The sequence below is a fragment of the Narcine bancroftii genome, chromosome 11, assembly GCF_036971445.1.
Source record: "Narcine bancroftii isolate sNarBan1 chromosome 11, sNarBan1.hap1, whole genome shotgun sequence".
In the NCBI taxonomy this organism is placed as follows: Eukaryota; Metazoa; Chordata; class Chondrichthyes; order Torpediniformes; family Narcinidae; genus Narcine; species Narcine bancroftii.
In genome coordinates this window covers 106,264,468-106,287,662 of record NC_091479.1, presented here as the reverse complement: position 1 = coordinate 106,287,662, position 23,195 = coordinate 106,264,468, and the positions used below count along the sequence as shown (strand labels likewise).

Below are 23,195 nucleotides of genomic sequence, written 5' to 3'. Positions count from 1 at the left end.
TCCCCTCACTTGTAGCTACAGAGCATACATACATGTCTATCAAGACTCCAGCAATCTCAGATTCAAATTTCAGGTTTATTGTCAGAATAGGAATTATTATTTGTTGGTATTGGAAAAAAAATCTGTACACAGCATGTACACACGTAAACAAATAAAGAACTGTAAACAGATAACAAATATTAACAAACTGCAATACAGAAAGAATTTAAAAAATCAAAGAGCACAAGTAAGAGTCCTTAAACAAGTCCCTGATTGAGGTTGTTGTGGAGGAGTCTGATGGTGGAGGGGTAGCAGCTGTTCCTGAACCTGGTGGTGCGAATCTTGTAGAACTTATTCCTCTTTCCTGATGGCAGCAGCGAGAACAGAGCGTGTATTGGGTGGTGTGGATCCTTGATGATTGCTGTGCTCTCCGTTGGCAGTGTTCCTTGTAAATGTTCTGGATAGTAGGGAAGTTTTTTCCTGTGATATCCTTTTGCAGGGCTTTACACTCAGTGGTATTGGGGTCCCTATACCAGACCATGATGCAGCCAGTCAGCACACGTTCCACCACACCTCTGTAGAAATTTGTCAAGGTTTCTGGTGTCATCCCAAACCTCCACAAACTCCTGAGGAAGTCGAGGTGCTAATTTGCTTTCTTCATGATGCCATTGGTGTGTTGTGTCCAGGAAAGATCTTCCAAGATAGTGACTCCCAAAATCTTAAATTTGCTCACCCTCTCCACCTCTGATCCCCCAATGATCATTGGATCGTTTTCCCTTCCTCAATTCAACAATCAGCATCTTAGTTTTGGTGCCATTGAGTGTCAGGTTGTTGTTGCTGCACCATTCAGCCAAGTTTTCATCTCCCTCCTGCATGCTGACTCATCACCTTTCTTTACCCACAACTCCAGTGGTATTGTCAGCAAATTTGTAGATGGTGTTATTGTCGTACCGAGCAACACAGCCGGAGGTGTAAAGTGAGTAGAGCAGGGGGCTAAGAACACAGCCCTGCAGTGCTCCAGTACTGATGGAGATTGTGGAGGAGATGGTCTTATCAATCCTCACTGATTGTGGTCTGGAGGGGAGGAAATCCATGTTCCAATTACACAGTGGGGTGTTGAGTCCCAAGTTTTGGAGTTTGCTGATTAATTTTGAGGGGATGATGGTGTTAAATGCCAAACTGTAGTCCATTGGAGCGCTTTCATCCCTAACGTCGAAGTACTCGAGATGGCAGAGGTCGACAGCATCGAGTCCACGCTGCTGAAGATCCAGCTGCGCTGGATGGGTCACGTCTCCAGAATGGAGGACCATCGCCTTCCCAAGATCGTGTTATATGGCGAGCTCTCCACTGGCCACCGTGACAGAGGTGCACCAAAGAAAAGGTACAAGGACTGCCTAAAGAAATCTCTTGGTGCCTGCCACATTGACCACCGCCAGTGGGCTGATAACGCCTCAAACCGTGCATCTTGGCACCTCACAGTTTGGCGGGCAGCAACCTCCTTTGAAGAAGACCGCAGAGCCCACCTCACTGACAAAAGGCAAAGGAGGAAAAACCCAACACCCAACCCCAACCAACCAATTTTCCGCTGCAACCGTGTCTGCCTGTCCCGCATCGGACTTGTCAGCCACAAACGAGCCTGCAGCTGACATGGATTTTTTACCCCCTCCATAAATCTTCGTCCGCGAAGCCAAGCCAAAGAAGTCAATAAAGAGCATCCTGATGGATGCATCTTTACTGTCCAGGTGTTCCAGGGCTGTTTGTAGAGCCAATGAGATAGCATACATCCGCTGTTTCTACAATAGGCGAACTGGAACATATCCATGTCGCTGCTCAGACAGGAGCTGATCTGCTTCAACACCAGCCTTTCAAAGCACTTCATCACAGTTGATGTAAGTGCTACTGGTCGATAGTCATTAAGACAGATTACAACACTCTTCTTGGGCACCGGTATGATAGACACCTGTTTGAACAGGGGTAGCGCCCTGCCAGAGTGAGATATTGAAAATATCTGTGAATACATCTGTCAACACAGATTTTTAATACCAGGTATTTTCCAGGTACTCTGTCTGGGCCAGATGCTTTCCTCAAATTCACTCTCCTGAAGGCAGCTCACATGTCGTCCTCATATAAGGACGGGATGGGATCATCAGGGGACGTGGGGGTCCTCTCTTGCTTCCATAAATATCCTAGTGGAGATTCCACTGGGGCCTGGGGTTGTCCACCTTAACATCCAACACTTCCTCCATCCTAATATTGGCTTGTCCTAGAATATTAATATACCCCTGCATAATCTCACCATTCTTGGTGCCCGTCTTGGTGAATACTGGGGTGAAATACTCATTAAAGACCTCGTCCACTTGTCCTTGAGTGGTCTTAGTGAGTTAGGTGATGGGTGGAACCAGATGAGAGGGGATGATGGGCAGATGGAGCCAGGTGCATAAGTGTCAGAGGCCAGTAGGTCATCATTGGAATGAGGAAAGGGAGGGATGATAGCCAATGGAACCAGGTGGAGAGGGGGTAGAGAAGGTTTCTCTTACTTTGTTCCCACCCCCTCCTCGATACCCTCATTGCCCACATCTCCCTGTATTGAGCAGTAAACTCTCTCTAACCTTTGCACTCTTCCTCTTTGCTTTTGTTTAGTTAAGTGAAGAACTGAAGCAGCACCTGAACAAAACGATGGTGGAGAATTACGGCAAGCCAGGAGAGGGCAGTGTCACTGATTCTATCGACCGACTACAGCAAGATGTATGCAATTAGCTTCAGGCAATTTCCTTTTCACAAGTGGGGCTGTTAGATTTATGCCTCTTGCTAAAACATAACTAACTGTTGATAGATAATCAAAGATTTTCAGAAAGTATCCTGAAGTGTTACTTTGAGGAATGTTGCCTGCAATAAGGTCGTTTCTATTTGTTTGTGTAACTTCAGTTATTTTGTTAGAGTTTTAATTGCAACAAGGTGTAGGATGCTGAATGTTTGAATTTCAGGTGAAGGTTATTGCTATGTATGAACAACTTTTTTAGTTGGAGATACAGGAGTCTGTAGATGCTGACTTCCTTAGCGATTAAAAAGCGAACTCCTGGAGGAAATCAGTGGGTCGAGCAGCATCTGTGGAGGAAAAGGGGAGGTCAGTGGTTCAGAATAAAACACTGCAACGGGATGGAGTGGAGATCAAAGTTAGTACAAAGAGAAGAAGGGAGGGGTGAGACAGGGACTGGTAAGTGACAGGTGGAACCAGGTGAGGTGGAGGGGATGATGGGCAGATGAAGCAAAAGTGGGGGGGGGGGTCAAAATTATAGACAGATTGTTGGGGCTTTCTGAAATCAAGAGAGAGATGATGCTAGTCTTTTGAAAAGCATTAAGGTGGATAAATCCCCAGGAGATGATGGGATATATCTCAGGTTACTGAAAGAGACAAGTGAGGCCTTGGTGAAAACAAGCCAGGTCGTGGAGGATTGGAGAGCACCTAATATTCTACCTTTGTTCAAGAAGATAAATAGGGATGATTGTAGGCCTATAAGCCTCATGTCAACAGCAATTTAACAATTAGAAGGAATACTTAGAGATTTTATGCACTTTTGAAAAGTCACAGTTGGCTTAGGGACATGGTTTTTGTGGAGGTGATAAAGGTGGTTGATAAAAATAGTAAGGCAGTAAATGTTGAGAATATGGACTTCATTTAAGATGTTTGACATGGTAGGGTACTCCAGAAGGTACAGATGCATGGGATCTGCAGTGAATTGATGGTTAGGCCCATGGAAGACAGGGGGAAGTGGTGGAAGGATGTTATCCTGATTGGTTCTTTGACTAGAGGTGATCTGCTAGGATCGGTGTTGTGGCCCCTGCTGCAGGTGATAAATTTGAATGACTTTGATGGAAAAATAAGTGCTTGGGTTAGTAGATTTGCAGATGACACAAAAATTGATGGAGCTGTGGATATGTGAATAGTGTAAAGATATACAGGAAGGTATAGACCAGTTATAGATATGGGTGGAGAAATAACAGATGGAGTTTCATCTGGACAAATGTGAGGTGTTGTACTTCGGGAGTTCAAAGGTAGGGGGATATACACAGATAATTGCAGGATTCTTAAAGGCATTGAAGTGCAGAGGGATCTGGGATCAATTCCAAGCTCATTGAAATTGGCCACACAAAAAGGGAGGTAAAGAAGGCGAATGTAATACTTGGCTTCATTGAGTGGGACATTTGAGTGTCAAAGGAAGGAGGTCATGTTGCATCGATATAAAACTTTGGTTAGACTGTACTTGGAATACTGTGGGCCATTCAAGTCACCTCTTTACAGGAAGGATGAGGAGGTTTTGAAAAGGATTTACCAGGATATTGCTTGCATTAGATGGTATCAGCTCAGGACTCTTTATCAAGATTCAAAACATTGACTGACTATTTCTCTCCACGGATACTGCTTGACCTGTTGTATCCCTCCAGCTTCTCTTTGATCACTTAGATTCCACTATCTATAGTTCTTGTGTCTATCTGTCTGTGGGGGGGGGGGGGGGCAGTGGTGGGGGGAGTGGAGTGAGAGCAGACCTCTAGGAGATGGAGTAACTGTGTGAGCATTCTATCAACAATGGGAGGGAAGAAGCCAAGGTTCCTGGAAAAGGATATTCCAGAAGTACTCAAAGGGAAAGCCTCATTTTTGAGCAGCTGTGGTGGAGACAGATAAACTGAAAGACAGGGATGTTGTCCTGACAAGAGATTGGATGGGAGTAGGTGGAGTCCAGGTCACTGTGGGAGCCAGTAGGTTTGTAGTAGATATTAGTAGAAAGTTTATCCTGAGGTGGAAGCTGAGAGAATCCAGAATAGGGCAGGGGTGTCAGAAATAGTTCAAAAGAATTTGAGGGTGGGGTGGAAGTAAGTAAAAGTGACAATGACATTTTTTCTGACAGCAGGAAGCAGCTCCAATGTCATCATATCTCTACCATTCATTGAGGACTACGCTAGGGCAGCTTCCTGGACTCATTGGAACTCAACAACTTATTACTTGCTTCTCACTTCCGGCTCTCACTCAAATGCACTTGGGGGATCATTTCCAACTCATCATCAAGGCCAACCTGGATGTGATGAGATGGTTGGGCCTGTCTGTGCTGAATAAATCAGACCAAGAAGTAAGAGAGGGTTGGGCAGGTGAAGGAGCTGTTGGATCACGTCCTGGTTCTATTAAATAAACACATGCCCAGATGTGAAATGTTCACCCCTGTTTAAGGGGGGCAGGGAGAGTTGGTGCTAACCATGCTCCAAGTTTTCATGAAGATTGTGATGAGGGTTGAAAAAAGGCTAGAGCTAGATTCATCTGGTGCTGTGTCATTACTGGGCTGCGTTGATTCTCCCTAAACCATGCACAAACTGTGCCAAGGTTCAAAGCAAAAAGTGATGTGATTGTGGTGGATAGAGAAGGAGCAGGTTGGGACCAGCAACGCTGAGCAAGATCTAGGGTCAGGAACCTTCACCAATCTGCGTTCTGATCTCTACATTCCTGCTACATTCAGTGCTGCTGATTCCGATCAAGGGAAATCAAACCACGCCCACAGGCAGGCAACTTTCCAACACTTCAGTGACTTATTTCCTGCTGAAACTTGGTGAGAATGTTTGGGACTGGCAGGAAATGGAACTGGGGCAGGAAATTCAGGAGCTGGTGGTCTGCACTAAGATCAGTACTGGAATGGGGAACTGGTACTGCAGATGGCCATGTCCAGAGGCCGTTCCTTCCACTATCTCCATCACATTGCCAAATGTGGCAGGACTACAGGGGTGATTCCATCCCACCCCTCCTGCTGGTTGGAGCAAAGAATGATCCTGTCCAATATTCCAGAATACAAGAACTTCAGGAAAGATGGAGGAGGCAGCGGTGTGTGAGGTGGTGGGGAAGGGATGGCAGTGATCGTCAGTTATTGTTTCCTGTGGTCAGATGGGTGGCAGGTTTGGAGTACGGTTGGTGGGTGCTCTCAACCAATCCAGAAGGGGATGTAGCCTGGCTCTCCAAAGTTCATGTTTTCATGTTTTATTCCCAACATCTATAAACTTGTTTCAAGCACAGAATCAACTCCCATCAGCCCTTCTGCAAATGTTCCTTTTCTTAGATCTCCAACAAATCCCCTCCTCCTTTTGTTCTCTAGTTACTAAGGCCCCAGAGATGAAGATAGTTTTATTGTCTATCCCAGCTAACCACGTTCTGACTGAGGATGCATTATTCCTACATCAAAATTGTGTGTTTTCTCTGTGACATGGCTGTAAGATTAACCAAAGGTTGTGTTGTCCTTAGGAGGTGTGTTGGTATCTGAAGCCACATGGATTAAATTTAAATTTAGACCTATAGTTCAGAAATAGGCCATTTTGGCCCACGAACCTATGCCATCCAATTGACCTGAAATCCCTGGTACTTTTCGAATGGTGGGAGGAAACTGGAGCCCCCAGAGAAAGCCCACACAGACATGGGGAGAACGTACAAACTCCTTACAAACAGTGCCAGATATGAACTCTGGTCTAAATCGCTGGTGCTGGAACAGCATTGCGCTAGCTGCTACGCTAACATGGCACTCTCTTGTGGCACTCTTCCTGTCTGAGAGGGGAGATGAATGATAAATATGGTGCACTACAACTGAGCAGCAAAGTTCCTGTGTGTTGCTCAGCATCCTGCCACGGATCTTGCTGCATCCACACTCCTTCCATGGCCCTGCTAACCAATCTCCTCCATACCTGATGCAGAAATCCTGTTACACCAGATGTTGCATGTCTCTGACAGATAAACATCCATCTATGTGCCATGACACCGTTTTAAATACCAAGCCTGTTTGGTAGTGGAAAGTACACTCTGTTCTCTGTTTATCCTCGCCCCATTCCTATGTCACATGTCTGTATATAGTCTCATACGGTGTCAAAGTGAGGCCACTTGCAAATTACTGTAAAGCACCTCATATTCAACCAGAAGGTATTAACATTATTTGGTTTCTGTTAACCAACCTCCCCGTTTCTCTCTTTCCTCATCCCTCTTTCTCCTTTCCTCTAGCTGCATTCACAGACTAACCGCCCTCAATTAATTCCCAGCTTTTCCTTCCTGGTCTCCTATTCATGAACACCTGTGGCCTCTTCTCCTGCCCCTTCTTCCCTTCCCCCCACCACCCTTTTATTCAGGCACCTACCTGCTTTTTGCTCATACCTTAGTTAAGGGTTCAGGCCCGAGACATTAGTTATATACTTGTATCTTTGCCAGGACGTGGCAGAACCTGCTGAGTTTCTTGAGCACGTTTGCGTATTAAGTCTGTCTACCACTCAGTTTGCCTCCTCTGGAGACGACTGAATGTTCAAAAGGTTTGGAGCTTTGCTTTCATGTTTTGGCAACAGTTTTCTCGTTAATTTGCCAGAAGGCAACACTGATTGCTCCTTCCTCTTGCAGTTCAAGTGCTGTGGCAGCAACAGCTTGTCTGACTGGCAGTACAGTGTCTACATAAACTCACCTGGTTCAGGTAACAGGCTGGTGCCCGATAGCTGCTGTAAAACAGTGACAGAGGCCTGTGGTCAAAGGGACCACCCATCAAACGTTTACAAAGTAGAGGTAAGCACAGTTTTGGCTGGAACTGAAATCTTTGCACTGTTAAACACATGTTTATATTGATGCATTTACAGTGGGGGTTAGAATTGCCACTAGAGAGTGGGTTTCATTATTGTCCTTGGCTATCTTGGTGGGAGATGGTTGAAATGTGCCATCTTAGAACAGCACAGTAAAGGCTCCAGGCGATGATACTGTGCCGACCTATGTAAACCTACTCCATAACAACCTAATCCTTCCCTATCTCACACCCATAATTCTCTATTTTTCTTATATCCATGTGCCTGTCTAAGAGTTTCTTAAATGTCCCTATTGTACCAGCCTTCATCACCACCCCTGGCCAATGCATTCCATCCTAGAAACTTATCCCTGAGATCTCCCCCAAAGCTTTCCTCCTCTCACCTTAAACAGATGCCCTCTGGTATTTACTATTGTCACCCTGGGGAAAAAGGCACTGGCTTTCCATCCTATCCACGCCTCTCATAATCTTATATACCTCTATTAAGTTACCTCTCATCCTTTGTTGCTCCGAAGAGAAAAGCCTTATCTTGGTTCCCCTTGTTTCATAAGATGTTCTCCAATCCAGGTAAATCCCTAATCAGTCCCTGCCTATCCCAATACCTGTACGTATTCCTCAACTTCCAACCTACTCAAGTTACGTCCACCCATACATACGACTACATTTAAAAAAAAATTTTATTAAAACTACTGTACAAGTACATATTTTGTATTAAAAGTATTGTATGTAACTGTCCCCTCTCCTGGCGGCAGCCCGAGGTCCTTGATCCCGACAGCAGCCTGAAGTTTCCCACACCTAGCAGCAGACCAAGGTCCTCACTCCTGGCGGCAGCCCGAGATCCCCACTCCTGGTGGCAACCCAAGGTTTCTTGCTCCTGGCAGCAGCCTGAAGTCCCCGCTCCCCAGTGATAGTCTGAGGTTCACGCTCCTGGCGGCACCCCAAGGTCCCCAAGTTTTGGCCAGTCCGAGTTGCAACCAACCCATCGGTCTCAATTATGGTCATAAGTCAGGGACTACCTGTATATCCGATTTCTTTGGATTCTTTACATCAACTTACTGATGTCAGGCTCACTAACCCATAATTTCCAATATTATTCTTGGATCCTTTTTTAACAATGAAACATTAACTATACTCCAATTCTCGACACCTTACTCATGGCGAAGGACATTTTAAATGCTACTGCTAAGGCTCCTGCAATTTCTGTTCAAGCCTCCCTCAAGGTCCAAGGGAATATCTTGTCAGCTTCTGGGGATTTATCCATCCTTGTTTGCCTCAAGACATCAATTCCTTTCCTCTATTATCTATTGGGCCCACTGACCTCACTGCTGTGATAAACTCTGTGTCCATCTCTTGAGTAAACACAGGTATGAAAACTCATTAAGACTCTAAAGTAATACCGTTCTGCACTTAATATATCTGTTGAAGCTATTGGGATTTTCTTTCACCTTTGTGTGCCAGAGCAAACTCATGCATTCTTTTCACTCTCATGATTTCTTATATCTCTCAAGTATATTTCCTGGACAAATTAATAATGCACAAAACCAGTATAAAGAATAGAAACTCGATGGCTACATGAATACATTGCAGGGGCAAACACACCAAGCTCTGAAGGAAAGGCTTTAAAACTCTTCACACAAATCCCCAGATTACCAAACTCTTGGAATTCCATGGAGTTGCCACAAAATTCAGATTACTTCCACATTTGTTCACAGCAATGAGGAGAGGCTCACTGTAACATCCTCCTTCCAAAACTGCTGGACGTTTCACAAAACAGAAAAGCAGGACAGGTGGCTGACAGCACGCGGATTAACAAGCCTGGGTGCGAAGTAGGGAAGGATTAGATTGTTGTGGAGTAGGTTTACATAGGTCAGCACAAAGGTGTGTGCAGGTCCTGTACTGTGTTGTAATATGATGGCACATTTCAACCATTTCCTACCAAGAAGGCCAAAGACAAGGCAAGGAACACCACACAAAGTTCTGCAAGTTACACACATCCCAATTTAGAAGTAAATTTGTTGAACTCCTGCCATGCCCTGCCCAGCATTGTGGGAACATCCTCACTAGAGACTACCACAGCACACCCTCACCCTCTCGGGTAGTCACATGGGGGTGGGAAACATGTTGGCCTTGTCCCACGAATAAAAGGTAAATCACCTCTGGAAAATAATTTCTGGGATATAAAGTCATCTCTGAGGATTTATGAATCCAGGTATAAGCTGTGTTGGAAGGGATTAACCTTCTGAACAACCCAATGGGTCTGTTCCACCATCTTTCCTTCCCACAACTTTCTCCTATCTCTGGGGTCTTCATTATTATCATCAGTCCTGCAACACCAGTTGCTCATTAAATGGAATTTCTCCATGGTATTACAAGAAGTTCCCCACTATCTCTAACTATTGGTTTGTACACCGTCACAAACTCTATTTTGACCCTTCATGATAATGGCAAGGTTTATTTTCATATACTACATGTGCATCAAAATTCTCTTTTGCTGCACCCAAGTAGGTATGTAAAAACATTGAACTTAATTGAATTTCAAAAGGATGATACATACTTTAAATAGAAAATAAATATTCACAGCAACCCTACTGCAAAACCGAGTGCTGACATTTTCTTTGTGGTGTCAGTGCCATCCCTGTGTAACATGGGGAGGTTCAAGTGCCCGATAGCTGTTGGGAACTGTTCTTGAACTTAGAGATGCTGTTCTTCAGATTTCTATACCTTCTGCCCAAAGGTAGCAGTGAGGAGAGGTTGTGACCAGGGTGGTGGGGGTCCTTCATCAGGCAGCACCTCATCTAGATCTCTGAAATGTGGACAGGTGTGTGGTCCTTAAGCCTCACCTTGAATTGACTGATTTTATTGCACAAGGTATAGAGCAAAGGCAAAACGAATTTATGTTGAGATGGTGTCATTTCCTGTTGACTGTTGACAGGGTGGATGTCTCGCTGTCTTGGAGCAGGTCTTGTCGGATCGTCTACTGATTATGGGAGCAGTTGGCATTGGTGTGGCCTGTCTCCAGGTGAATGTGTAGCAGAGCATTGGTCACTGTGGTGGAAGCAAGTGAGGAGGGGCCATGGAGAGGGGGGTCGGGTAGGGAAGGGTCAAGTGGGGAGAGGGTTGGGTGGGGAAGGGTTGTGGGGAGGTGTCAAGGGAAAGTTGTCTGGATAATTTGTGATGGATAAACGATGCACCAGATAGGTTTATGATGGGAACATGCCTCTGGGGCAAGTGTGTCAGGGGCAAGTGTCACGAGAAGGGTGTGTGTGGAGTGAGCATGTCAAGGAAGTGTGTGGTGTTTATTGTGTTGGGGAGGAGAGTGTTGATGCTTGAGCATCAGGAGAGGGGAGTGTGTCAGCAAGACGAGTCAAAGTGATTGAAGATGCAAAAGAAAAACCTCTGTGTGATGATGGTGGTGTGCAGTGTATGATGGAGATCTAGGATTGTGTGCTAGTGGTGTCGGGGCATGGCTTGTGGTGTCGGGGCATGGCTTGTGGTGACGGGGCACGACTGGTGGTGACGGGGCACGACTGGCAGTGACGGGGCACAACTGGCGGTGACAGTGCATGGCTGGTGGTGATGGGGCACGACTGGCGGTGATGGGGCATGGCTGGCGGTGACGGAGCACGGCTGGCGGTGAGGGGGCACGGCTGGTGGTGATAGGAGATGGCTGGTGGTGACGGGGCATGGCTGGTGGTGACAGGGCATGGCTGGTGGTGACAGGGCATGGCTGGTGGTGACGGGGCACGGCTGGTAGTGATGAGGCACGGCTGGTGGTGACAGGACATGGCTGGTGGTGACGGGGCACGGTTGGTAGTGACGGGGCACGACTGGTGGTGACAGCGCATGGCTGGTGATGGGGCATGACTGGTGATGACGGGGCACGGCTGGTGGTGACAGGGCATAACTGGCGGTGACGGTATGCCAGAATTGCCTCATGGTGGTGCAGTTCTTATTCTGTTGCCATCTTGTACAAGGCCTGTCAGCACACATCCTTCCTGTCTCTGCCGGAGGTGACTTTGCTCATATTTTATTCTGATATTTGTAGTGTTCAGAGCTATGTGCTTGGTCACTATCAGCTCTGGATACAAGAGGCTCTCTGTGACTAATTCTGAAGGTGCCGTTGTTTGTGTGGCAGCTGATCGGAGCTGTAACAACCGCCTGTTTCATCTGTGTGCTCATCAGAGAGGAGGAGGAGGTGTATTTCCAGAACTGACGGCTGTGAGTTTTCGAGGCAGGCGGCTGCCTGTGAGTGTGTGCATGCTTATAACCAAACCATTGGCTGCATCTTGCATGGCTTTTCCAGCACAGACTCTGTGTTGCTTCTGTGGAGCTGCCTTCAAAACCTGTGGCACTTGCATCATGTTTCCTTATCAGGGGATTGTGGTGGGAAGTGGGGGTGGAGCTCCAGACAGCACAGCTCTCTTTTTTTAAGAACATCTGTAAATTGGAGGAACAACACCTGATTTTCTGTCTGGGCACTCACCAGCCGGATGGCATTAACATCGACTTTTCCGGTTTCTGCTAACCTGCTCTCATTTCCCCTCCCTCCCCTTCCCCCTGTTAGCTCTGCACCCCTTTCCCTCTATTCATCTAGCCATCCCTCCTCTCCTTGCTTGTTGCTGTCTCCTCCTTCCCTTCTCTACCTATCACCTCCTACCTTTGCGACCACACCCCCCCACCCCCACATTCTTTTGTTTGGATACCTGCTGACATTTTTCCATACTTTGTTGAAGGGCTCAAGCCTGAAAAGTCGGTTATGTATTTTTACCTTTGCTAATATAAAGGACACTGTTTGACCAGCTGAGTTTCTCCAGCATTGTGTTTTTACACCAGTTCTGTTTTCTGAATGTGGAGATTGGAGGAAGGACCAGTCTCTGGATGAGGACAGACAGCCCAGCTCCATACACCAGATGCCAGTGTTACCCATAATTCATCCAAACTGCACGTAATACTCAGTTTCCCATTGCTGCTTGTGTCATTGTACATTTTACATCGGTACAGTGCAGGCAACCATGCAGCTGCTGCCAGAGCCCAGCATGGCGTGGTACTGAAGTCAAGGCATCCACATAGCCACAGCTCACACTCCCGTGACACAGAGAGAAGGAAAGTTAATGAGGGCAAATGGGCCCCTAAGTGAGCTGGGGGAGTGAAAGGGAAGTGAGGGGAGGAACAGCTTCTCCACAGATGGGTGGTAGGCTTGGCACAGGTTTGTAAAAGGGAAATAATTTGGTCCAAATGTAGCCTCCTTTCCCCTTTTAAATTCCCACCTGCTTGGCAAAGTGTGTGGTGGGAGAGGGGTGCTGAGGGTAGGGTAGGGGGGCCGAGGTAAAGGCAGGGAGGGGGTGAAAGGCCAAGATCAGGGCAGGATGGAGGTGGGGGGTACTGTGATCAGGGTGGGGGTGGGGGAGATCAGGGCAGAATGGGGGTGAGGGATCAGGACAGGGTGGTAGGGGGTGAGATCAGGGTGGGGGTAGTAGGGGCTGAGGTCAGGGCAGGGAGGGGATGCTGTGATCAGGATCAGGCTGGGGGTGGGGAGGGAAGAGGGCAGGGCAGATAGAGTGGGGAATGAGAGGCTGGAGAGCAGAGGTCAGAAGCAGAACTCAAGGAGAGTGGTCATCAGGGGTTCTGAGGGTTGGGGGAAAGGGAAGGGTTTAAGGTGTTGGGAGTTGGGCAAAGATCAAGGGGTTGTGGGGTGCTAATGAATGGAATATGCGTGGTGCAGATTTGGAATGGGGCTGAGTTGAGGGAAGTGAGTGTTGGAGGTGAGGCATGTGGGCTGGGGATTGGTCTCAATCTGCCAGAGGACTTTCTCCAAATCCACTTCCACCCAAGTCCTGAAAAGCAGCGGGAACTGGGTGGGAAGTAAATTATTTTGGTCAGTTTTAGCTCGTGGCCTAGACATTTGGTGGTGTGACCACTCCCCACCCACAGCCACTACTGGCTGTTCCTGATGATAGGCTTATTCTGTTTGTTAGGCTTTCACCCAATTCATTTTACCCATGAAGATTGCAAATCATAGAATAATACAGCGCAGACACGGGCACTTCTGGTCTGCACCGAGCCTTTGTTATTCCCACTGGCCTGCACCCAGTCCATAGTCCTCTGTACCTCTCCCATCCTTGCACCTGTCCAAGTGCTTCTTAATGTGAAAATTGAGCCCACATTCACCACTTCAGCTGGCAGCTCATTCCATGCTCTACTACCACTGTCTGTGTGAAGAAGTTCCTTCTCATGTTCCCCCTAAACTTTTCCCCTTTCACCCTTAACCCTTGCCATCTGGTTTGTATCTCACCTACCCTCCTAGGGAAAAGCCTACCTACATTTACTCTGTCTATCCCCCTCATAATTTTAAATACCTCTATCAAATCTCCCCTACACTCCAGGGAATAAAGTAATAACCTGTTTAACCTTTCCCAGTTCCTGAAATCCCAGCAACATCCAATAAATCCTCTCTGCACTCTTTCTATCTTACTGATATTTTTCCTGTAGTTAGGTGACCAAAACTGCACACAATGCTCCAAGTTTGGCCTCACCAATGTCTCGTATAACTTTACCATAACATTCCAGCTCCTATTCTCATACTTTGATTTATGAAGGCCAATGTGCCAGAAACTTTCTTTACCACCCTGTCCACCTGTGACACCACTTTCAGGGACTTGTGTATCTGTATTCCCAGATCCTTCTTTTCTACCCCACTCCTCAGTGCCCGATCATTTACCGTGCACGTCCTTTCTTGGTTTGTCCTTCCAAAATGCAACACCTCACACTTGTCCACATTAAATCATTTCCAACCACGTAGCCTCCTTTAGTTGCTGCCTTCCCATGGGCACGGAATGTGACAAATTAACCACAAACTCTCTCTATTTCATAGTCATGCCAAAGGACTCCTGCACGTTTTTCGAAAGATCATCTTGTACAGCAAGGTGGGTGACGACATCCCTCTATAACCAACTCCTTCTCCCCACCTCTCATCAGCAATATCCTGGTGAAGCTTGAAACCAGGTGGACAGGACAGGCAGCATTTATGGAGAGAGAAGAAGAGTTCATGTTTCTCCCTGCAAATGCCAACATCTGTCAGTCAGGCTGTAGACCCAAGGCCTAGTCTAGGGATGTGGTACCAAACCCAACTGGACACAGCACAAGACAAGACCTTTCATATCAACCCATCCACAATTTGTAAACTGCCCACCTTCAACTTCCTCCCCCTCTCTCACATCTCCCCCCCCCAACTCTCTGCCCTCTCCCCTTGCCCTCTCTCCCTTGTCCATCCTCTCCCCTCCCTCTCTCTCCCCTTGCCCACCCTCTCACGACCCCCCAACCCCTTGGCTAACTCACTCCCACATCACCCACCTTTTCCCCAAGGTGTCCGGCTGAGCCTCCAGTACTATTCCCATGCTGCTTTTCCTCCTATTGATGGGGAACCTTTAAATTTGCTGATTTGGTAGAATTGGAAATTGGTGAATGTGTTATATTGCAGATTCCAGCAAAGTTATTTTTTATCGTGCAGATCTATGGAATGATTGATACTGAAGAACTAAATTGGATCGTTCCGTGAGTCCATCTATGGCAGGATTTTGACCCTGAGGCCTTTAAAAAATTCCAGTCCTTTTCTATGTGCTGAATGTAGGAGCAATATATTTATTAACTTTTCCAAACATCATGTATAACTGTCCAGTTACTCTGTGTCACCCGTCTAAGCTTTGATTACCATATAGCAAGGGCATAGGTTGAAGGTTAAAGTGGCACCTCCACGGCCTGAATGCTGTCATGGCAACCATGTTGAGGGGGAAAGTAAAGTTATTGTCATGTGGCTCATCGCTGAAATCACAATAAACACATTCCACAAGAGTGTGGCCACGACTGGAGAGCTTGAGCTATGAGGAGAGGTGGGACCTCTCTCCCTGGAGTGTTCGAGTATGGGTTGGGGAATCTAAAATTAGAAGTCATAGATTTAAGGTGCGAAGGGAAAGATTTATAAGTGACATGAGTGTCACCTACTTCACACAGAATGTGGTGGGTCTGTGGAACAAGCTGTCAGGAAGTTGTCAAGACATTTAAACAGGTGTATAGATAGGATCCAAATGCAGGCAAGTGGAACAGTTGGGTAGACCTCTTGGTTAGCACAGATGTTGGGCTGAAGGGCCTGTTTCCATCATGTAGAACTCCATGGCTATACTACCCCCATCCCCCCAAGTTTTCACCCACATCCTCTGTTCCTTTTTTTTAAATTTTTTATTTTTCACACCATAAATCACATTAGCCATGATATACACTATTTCTTTTTCACACATATACAGTGACTTTTTCTCCCCCCCCCCTTCCTCCCAAACCACCCCCCCACCCCCCCCTCATCCATTTTAGGTATACAATCTAGGTTGCATTAAGCCAGTCAGACAATGTTGTCATTCAACAAAATTACACCAGAAATTCTGCTGAGTCCATTCTTTTCTTTCCTTCACCTTCCATCAACTTAGGTAATGTTTGTCCCCGGTAGGTTTTCGCTATTGTATTTAATGTAAGGCTCCTATACTTGTTCGAATATTTCAATATTATTTCTTAACCTATATGTTATTTTTTCTAATGGAATACATTTATTCATTTAAATTTGGTAGTTTCTTCCTTTTAATTTGGTTATGTATTCCATTAATATTTAAAGACATATAGTTCAGCTTAGCCCTTTTATATTTTGTTTATCTTCTCTTTCCGTTTTTCCATCATTACCTTTCCTCCTTTTCCATTTCTGTTTTCTTATTTTCAACTCTTTATAAGACAACATTCCTACAACATCCAACATTTTCCTTATTCTCCTATTTCTATCTTATTTATCCCCAGTCTCCCCTTCACCTCCTGAGTTGTCCTTTATCCCTTGTCGGACAACCACATCTCCCCTCTCCATTTGGATTTGCGAATCCACTCGCAAGCGTCAACTGATTTTGCAGTGACCGCTATTTCCCCCCACCCAGCACCCCCCAGAAAAGATTTCACTTTTCATATGTCACAAAGGTCACTCTTTTAATTCCCTCCTTATTCTCTCTATTCCATTACCTTCCCTTATTAATTCTTGTCTATACTATCTATATTTTCCTCTAAGTACAGATACATTCACGTATGCTCATTGTCTCTATTCACTCTTATACCTCTTTACCCGCATACATATCAATCGTGATCATTTTTACTCTCATTACCCGTCTTCTTCCCTCAGTCTATTTTTGTCTTTACCCACATACATATCAATCGTGATCATTTTAACTCTCATTACCCGTCTTCCTCCCTCAGTCTATTTTTGTAATTGTTCTGCAAATTTTCGTGCTTCTTCTGGATCCGAGAATAGTCTGTTTTGTTGTCCTGGAATAAATATTTTCAATACCGCTGGATGCTTTAGTATAAATTTATACCCTTTCTTCCATAAAATCGCCTTTGCTGTATTGAACTCTTTTCTCTTCTTTAGGAGTTTAAAACTTATATCTGGATAAATGAAGATTTTTTGCCCTTTATACTCCAGTGGTTTGTTGCCCTCTCTTACTTTTTCCATTGTCTTCTCCAGTACCTTTTCTCTTGTAGTATATCTTAGGAATTTTACTACAATAGATCTTGGTTTTTGTTGTGGTTGTGGTTTAGAGGCCAATACTCTATGTGCCCTTTCTATTTCCATTTCTTGCTGTAGTTCTGGACATCCTAGGGTCTTAGGGATCCACTCTTTTATAAACTCCCTCATATTCTTGCCTTCTTCATCTTCCTTAAGGCCCACTATCTTTATGTTATTTCTTCTGTTATGGTTTTCCATTGTATCTATTTTTTGAGCTAGTAGTTCTTGTGTCTCTTTAGTTTTTTTATTAGATTTCTCCAATTTCTTTTTTAAGTCTTCTACCTCCATTTCTGCTGCTACTGCCCGCTCTTCCATCTTGTCCATTTTCTTTCCCATTTCTGTTAAGGTCATCTCCATTTTATTTATTTTCTTTTCTGTGTTGTTTATTCTTTTTCTTAAATCCTTAAATTCCTGTGTTTGCCATTCTTTAAATGACTCCATGTATCCTTTAATAAGAGCAAGTATATCCTTTACCTTGCCTTTCTTTTCTTCTTCTATTTCACCGTACTCTTCCTCTTCCTCTTCTTCTTCCTCTGGGTTGACCATCTGTTGTTTCTTTGGTGCCCTTTCCTCCTCTTCTTTCTTGTTTCTATTGTCTTCTGTGGTCTCTTCTTGCTGCAGGTGTTCTGCAGCTGTCGTTGCCGGCTGTGGAGATCGACTCCCCAGCTGGTCCCCCCTCCCGTCGGTGTGTTTTTTTTCATCCGCATCGCGCATGCGCAAGGAGTCGCACATGCGCGGTTGCGCACTTTTACTCGGCTCTGCGAGCCATTTTTGTAGTCCATTATTTACCGACCTGAGGGAGCGGGTTTCTCTCTCCGCAGCGGGCCTCTTCGGACAGGTAAGGCCTTCACCTTTTTCCTCCTTTGTCTTCTCTTCCTCTCTTCTTACCGTTGCTTTCGATTTTTCTTTTTTTGTCGCCATCTTCTTTCCACCTTTATACTCACTTTTCTGTAACTTTTATTTCTGTGCCTTTGTGTTTTCCTTTGTTTTTCCCGACTTTTCTGGAGAGGGCTGGAGTTCACCGTCCGGCCACTACTCCATCACGTGACTCCTCCCCCCTCTGTTCCTTTAATGTCCAACAATCCATGGTGTTTGAACTCTTGCCAGACCCCTTCCCAGGATCGAGGGAGATATTTTCTCCCCTTGTTTTGTGATCTGAGGTGAATGATGGGGTCAGTAAGGGACTGCTGGACAGCAGGTGTGTGACACATGAATGGTGGTCACTGGGAGGGACTGTACTTCTGCTGGGATTCTGCATGCACCTGACACATGGACCCATTCTCAGAACCACTTTAAATGCTCCTTCCCCACCAACTCCCTTCATAAAATCGTGGTCAGCAAATCCCAGGAAATGACAGGGATGCTTTCTTCAAAGAGGCTTTGAGCATCTCCTTGATTCTTTTGTCTGACGGGCGATCTCTTCTTGCTGTGGCAGGGATCAGAGCAGAGAATAGAGAGTGCTTTTCAGGAATCTGGTGTCAGCTGTGCCCAACGTGATCAGGGCCCGATGCAGAGGAAGCGGACCTGAGTTGGGGAGGGGGGCGGGGAAGACGATGGCTCAGAAGATCATTCTGGCCCCAGTGACCATTTTAGCCCAGGTGGGGATGCAGCCCAGGAGACCATTCTATCCAAGGAAACCATTCTGACCCAGGACACCATTCTGTTCCAGGAGGGGATGTTGGGAGCTGGATTGGACTCTGGGGTGGAGAGGGGTGGGCTTGATGTTGGTGGTCTAGCTCTGAGTAGCCAGTCAAATCCCATGGCCCGAACTGTCCTCTCTCACCCGACCCATGGACTGGAATGAAAGGAATGAAGCAGATTTGTATGCTGTCGGGGGGACTGCTGGCTTCACTGTCCCAGTATTCAGTCATGGAAATCAGGCATTTGCAGGGTTGTCTTACTGCTGGTTTGTTGACGAAGCAATGACAGTTTCGTTGTTAGTCCAGCAGATGTTGGCATTTCCACTTTGCGCCATCCAGTGGGTTGCCACAGGACCTGATGCCTGCTCCATATGTAGTCTCTGAGCTGACTGTATTCACGGCAGTTCATGTTGTCTGTCAGCTGTGCTTCAGTAACCACATTATCAGAAGGTTCTGGATTTAAGTTTAATTCAAGAAGCTTCAGCATTAAAATCATTGGGCTAAGAACAGTGAAACTGTGCATTGTTGGAGGTGCTGACTTTTACTTGACTTGTAAAATCTGTTGGAAGTAAAAGATCCCTCTTTAAAAATAGGGCAGAGTGTCTTTCATTACCTGTGTGCTACTGCCCACTTTGATGTTTGTGGGAGCTGGTAGCACCTGCTCACATTAAACCGCGACTGCATTTCAGCTGCGAAACACTCATGTCCTGAAGTCATGAAAGGCACTGAAATAATGCAGAACTTTGTTATGGTTTCCCAGTGATGCTTCTCGTTTAGAACATTTGTTAAACCTTAAAGAGCAAATGTGTCGTTTGTTAGAATGAGAAAAAACTGAATAGCATCATGTTGCTGAACACTTGTTTAAATTATTTAAATTCATTAGTTTATTACTCTTGAATAAATTATCTTTATAATCTCAGTTAAGTGGTCATTTAGAAAATTTAAGTTACGAAATATATGCTTGTTTGTGAAAATGTAAACGGGAGTTTGTTTCCTGAAATAAATATGTTTCTGTGCTGCTCATCAGGAGATTGTGATTAGTTGTAGTTGAAATCATGGATGTTAATTTCATTCGAGCTGATGAAATGTTTATGGGTTTAATCCAGGTGGAGCAGAATTGTGCCAATTACTGGCTGGAAGTATCACTCCTGACTTCACCGGGATTGTCAGAGCACTGGAAACATGGATCTGCTGTGAATTTTTCCCAGAAAATTTAAAGTTCATGCCATTTCTAGGGAATTGAGATTAAGTGAAACTCTTGGAGAATGGAGACTGTGTAGGACAGACTTTAAGAAAGAAATAAGGAAATAAAGGGCCATGAAGTATCCTGGGAAGGGACAATTTATGAATTTTCCAAGACATTCTATAAATACATCAAAAATGTGCTGGCTGTCCACCCTATATATCCCTCTTTTAATCTTGTATACCTCTAAGTCACCTCCCATCCTTTACTCCAGAGAAAAACCCTACCTGTTAACCTTGTCTCATTAAACACATTCTTCCATCCAGTCAACTTTCTGGTAAATCTCCTCTGCACCTTCTCTATAGTTTCCACATCTTTTCTGTAATGAGGCAACCAGAATTGAACTCAATATTCCAAATATGGTCTAACCAGAATTTTACAGATATTGCCTCATGACTCTTGAACGCAGATCCCTGACTAATGAAGCCCAGCATATTCATAAGCCTCTTAACTACCCTATCAACCTGCTCAGCAACCTTCAGAGATGTATGGATTTGGATGCCAAAGTCCTTCTGTTTTTTCCACACTGTTAAGAATCCTGCCATGTACTCTGCCTTCAAGTTTGATCTTCCTAACTGCATCACTTCACAGTTATCAGGATTTAACTCCATCTGCCACTTCTCTGCCCAACTCTGCACCCTATCCATATCCTATTGTTACCTCTGGCAATCTTCTCCATTACCCTCCAACCTTCATGTCATCTGCAAATTTACTGACCTATCCATCTACCTCTTTATGAAAATCACAAACAGAAAAGATCCCTGTGAATCTCCACTCATTGATCTCCATGCAGAATGTATTCTATCTACTGCTATCCTCTGCTTTCTACTGGCAAACCAATTCTGAATCCACCTTTTTAGTCTTGCAAATTAATATCTCCAATGACCTGACTGGGACAAGCACATTGACACAAAAGCAACCTTGCTGGATGCATCACAACCTGGGACAGGACCTACTCTGCTTAAGGTTGGAACATGCTGCAAATGGTAGTGAAGGCAGATCTGAACATCACATAAACCTCCCTTCCCTCCATGGACTGTACCTTCCACCACCTATAAAAGGCAGCCAACAGACTAAAGGACCCATCCCACCCGGACACATTCTCTTCTCCTCCTCCTATTGGGGAAAAGGCTTTAGAGATTAAAAATGCACACCAACAGGCTTTAAGACAGCTTCTTTCCTGAAGCCATCAGGCTCTTATATGAACCCTACTACAGTGCTCTCACACTGCCCTTGCTTGGGGCCAAATTATCTTCCTTTTCATTGCAATCCTATACTCTGTAAATTGTCCTCTTTACACAGCTGAACAAATGATGGTTAGCCTGCTAGTCTGCTTGCAGAAGAAGCTTTCTCACTGTGGGTACTTTGTGATAAAGAAATAAAGTATTGTTCCTTTGTTTAAAAGGAACAGTAGGGGTAAATCAGATAACTACAGACCAATGAGCCTGTGTTATTGGTAGAGAAATTAGAGTCAAAGGTTGTACAGCATAAAACAAGCCATTTGGCCCACCACATCAATGCTGACCATCAGTCCTATCTATTCTGATCCCACTTGCCTTCAACAATTCTATGCCCTGCTCAAGTAAATGTTCCTGTTCTTGCTTCCACCTACTCTGGCTGCTCATTACAGATATCAACTAGTGAAATATTTCCCCTCAGGTCTCCTTGAAACCTCCTCTCTCTCTCTCTCTCTCTCTTTCTTCAAATCTTCTCTCTCTGGTTTTATACTCCCCTGCCATGGGAAACCAGCTCTGCACAGCTACCTTATCTCTACCTAATTTTGTACACCATTATATTAGCCCTCTGCTTCCTTTGCTTCTGGAACTCAGTCCAAGCCTGTCCAGCCTCTCCTTGTAACTCATGCCCTCCAAACCCTGCACACCCTTTGGAATGTTCTCTGCATCCTAACTTCACCACATCACCTTGTACTCTGAGTGCAGACTCACCAATGACATGCACAGTTGTGTCATTGACATCCCAACAATTGTATCAATGCCTCAGTCAATCCCATTTTTCACCAGCCATGGATCCATAGAATTATCGAACATTACAGCACAGAAACAGGCCCTTCGCTCCTTCTAATCTGTGCCAAACTATTTTTCTGCCTTGTCCCACTGAGCTGCACCTGTGTAACTCTTGTCAGGGACAATGTGCTCATCGTTCAAAGTCCTGGGTTTCCTCACCCAAGCTCACCTTTCCTATTCCTCCCAACCTGGTTCCATCTGCCTATCATATGGATCCACTCATCACCTTCCAGCCTCGGACTCCTACCTTCCCTCTCCTCCCCCCATAATGGATCTCTTCTGTCACCATTTGATAAGGTTCTGTGTGCTGGGCTAGCCCAAAAAAAGGTAAGGCATAGGGGATCCAAGATGAGCTGGCTAACTTGGCTTGGTGTCAGGAGGTAGAGGGTAGTGGTGGATGGTTTGAAGTCTGTGTTCCTCAGGGATCTGTGCTGGGACATGAATGACTTGGATGTGAATTTAAGGAATAATTAGTCAGTGTGCAGATAACAAAAAAGTTGGTGTTGATGTGAATAGTGAGGAATGATCTTTAAGGCTTCAGGAGGATATTAGATCAGTTTGATAGCTAGAATTTAGCAGATGTAACCCAGTTTCAGGAAAAGGATTGACTGCCTGAAGAGGGAATATATTATTAGCATAGCATCAATTTGAGCCACAATCAAGATAATCTGTTAATATTTTACTTGAAAGCAAAGCAAGACCAGGGCATTTTTTGCAATCAACCGGTAGAAGTCGATTGGGAAGAACAATCTGGTCCTGTCTGTGAGCAGTTTTGATGTTCTCTCTGAGACCTGCATTAAACCTCAAGTTTCCTCCCACCCTTCAAAATAATAAGACATAGGAGCAGAAATAGGCCTTTCATCCCATCGAGTCATGAGCTGTTCCATTTTCCCACTCAGCCCCACTGCCTGGCCTTCTCCTAATAATCTTTGATGCCCTGGCTAATCAAGAACCTATCAATTTCTGTATTTAATACATTCAATGACCCAGCCTCCACAACTGCCTGTGGCAACAATTCCACAGATTTACCACTCTCTGGCTGAAGATATTCCTGTGCATCTCTTCTTAAATCCTGAAGTTGTGCCCTCTTGTCCTAGACTCTCCCCCCATGGGAAACAACCTTTCTACATCTACCCTGTCCAT

At 45.3% G+C, this 23,195-nt stretch overlaps 1 protein-coding gene across 12 annotated transcripts in view; it reads left to right on the top strand.

Annotated features, from left to right (window-relative positions):
• LOC138746293 (tetraspanin-11-like) overlaps positions 1 to 23,195 on the top strand; it is a 179,257-nt gene that overhangs the window by 55,380 nt on the left and 100,682 nt on the right. For 5 of the 12 annotated variants that reach the window (XM_069904513.1, XM_069904510.1, XM_069904502.1 and 2 more), the window contains 4 exons: positions 2,620 to 2,724; positions 4,884 to 5,102; positions 7,388 to 7,546; positions 14,431 to 14,482. In XM_069904513.1, coding sequence (XP_069760614.1) covers positions 2,620 to 2,724; positions 4,884 to 5,102; positions 7,388 to 7,546; positions 14,431 to 14,482 — 535 coding nt within the window. Of the gene's footprint in view, positions 1 to 2,619; positions 2,725 to 4,883; positions 5,103 to 7,387; positions 7,547 to 10,491; positions 10,579 to 11,694; positions 11,778 to 14,430; positions 14,483 to 23,195 lie in introns of all 12 variants that reach the window. The other 7 variants (XM_069904512.1, XM_069904507.1, XM_069904508.1 and 4 more) reach the window with 5 other exon arrangements.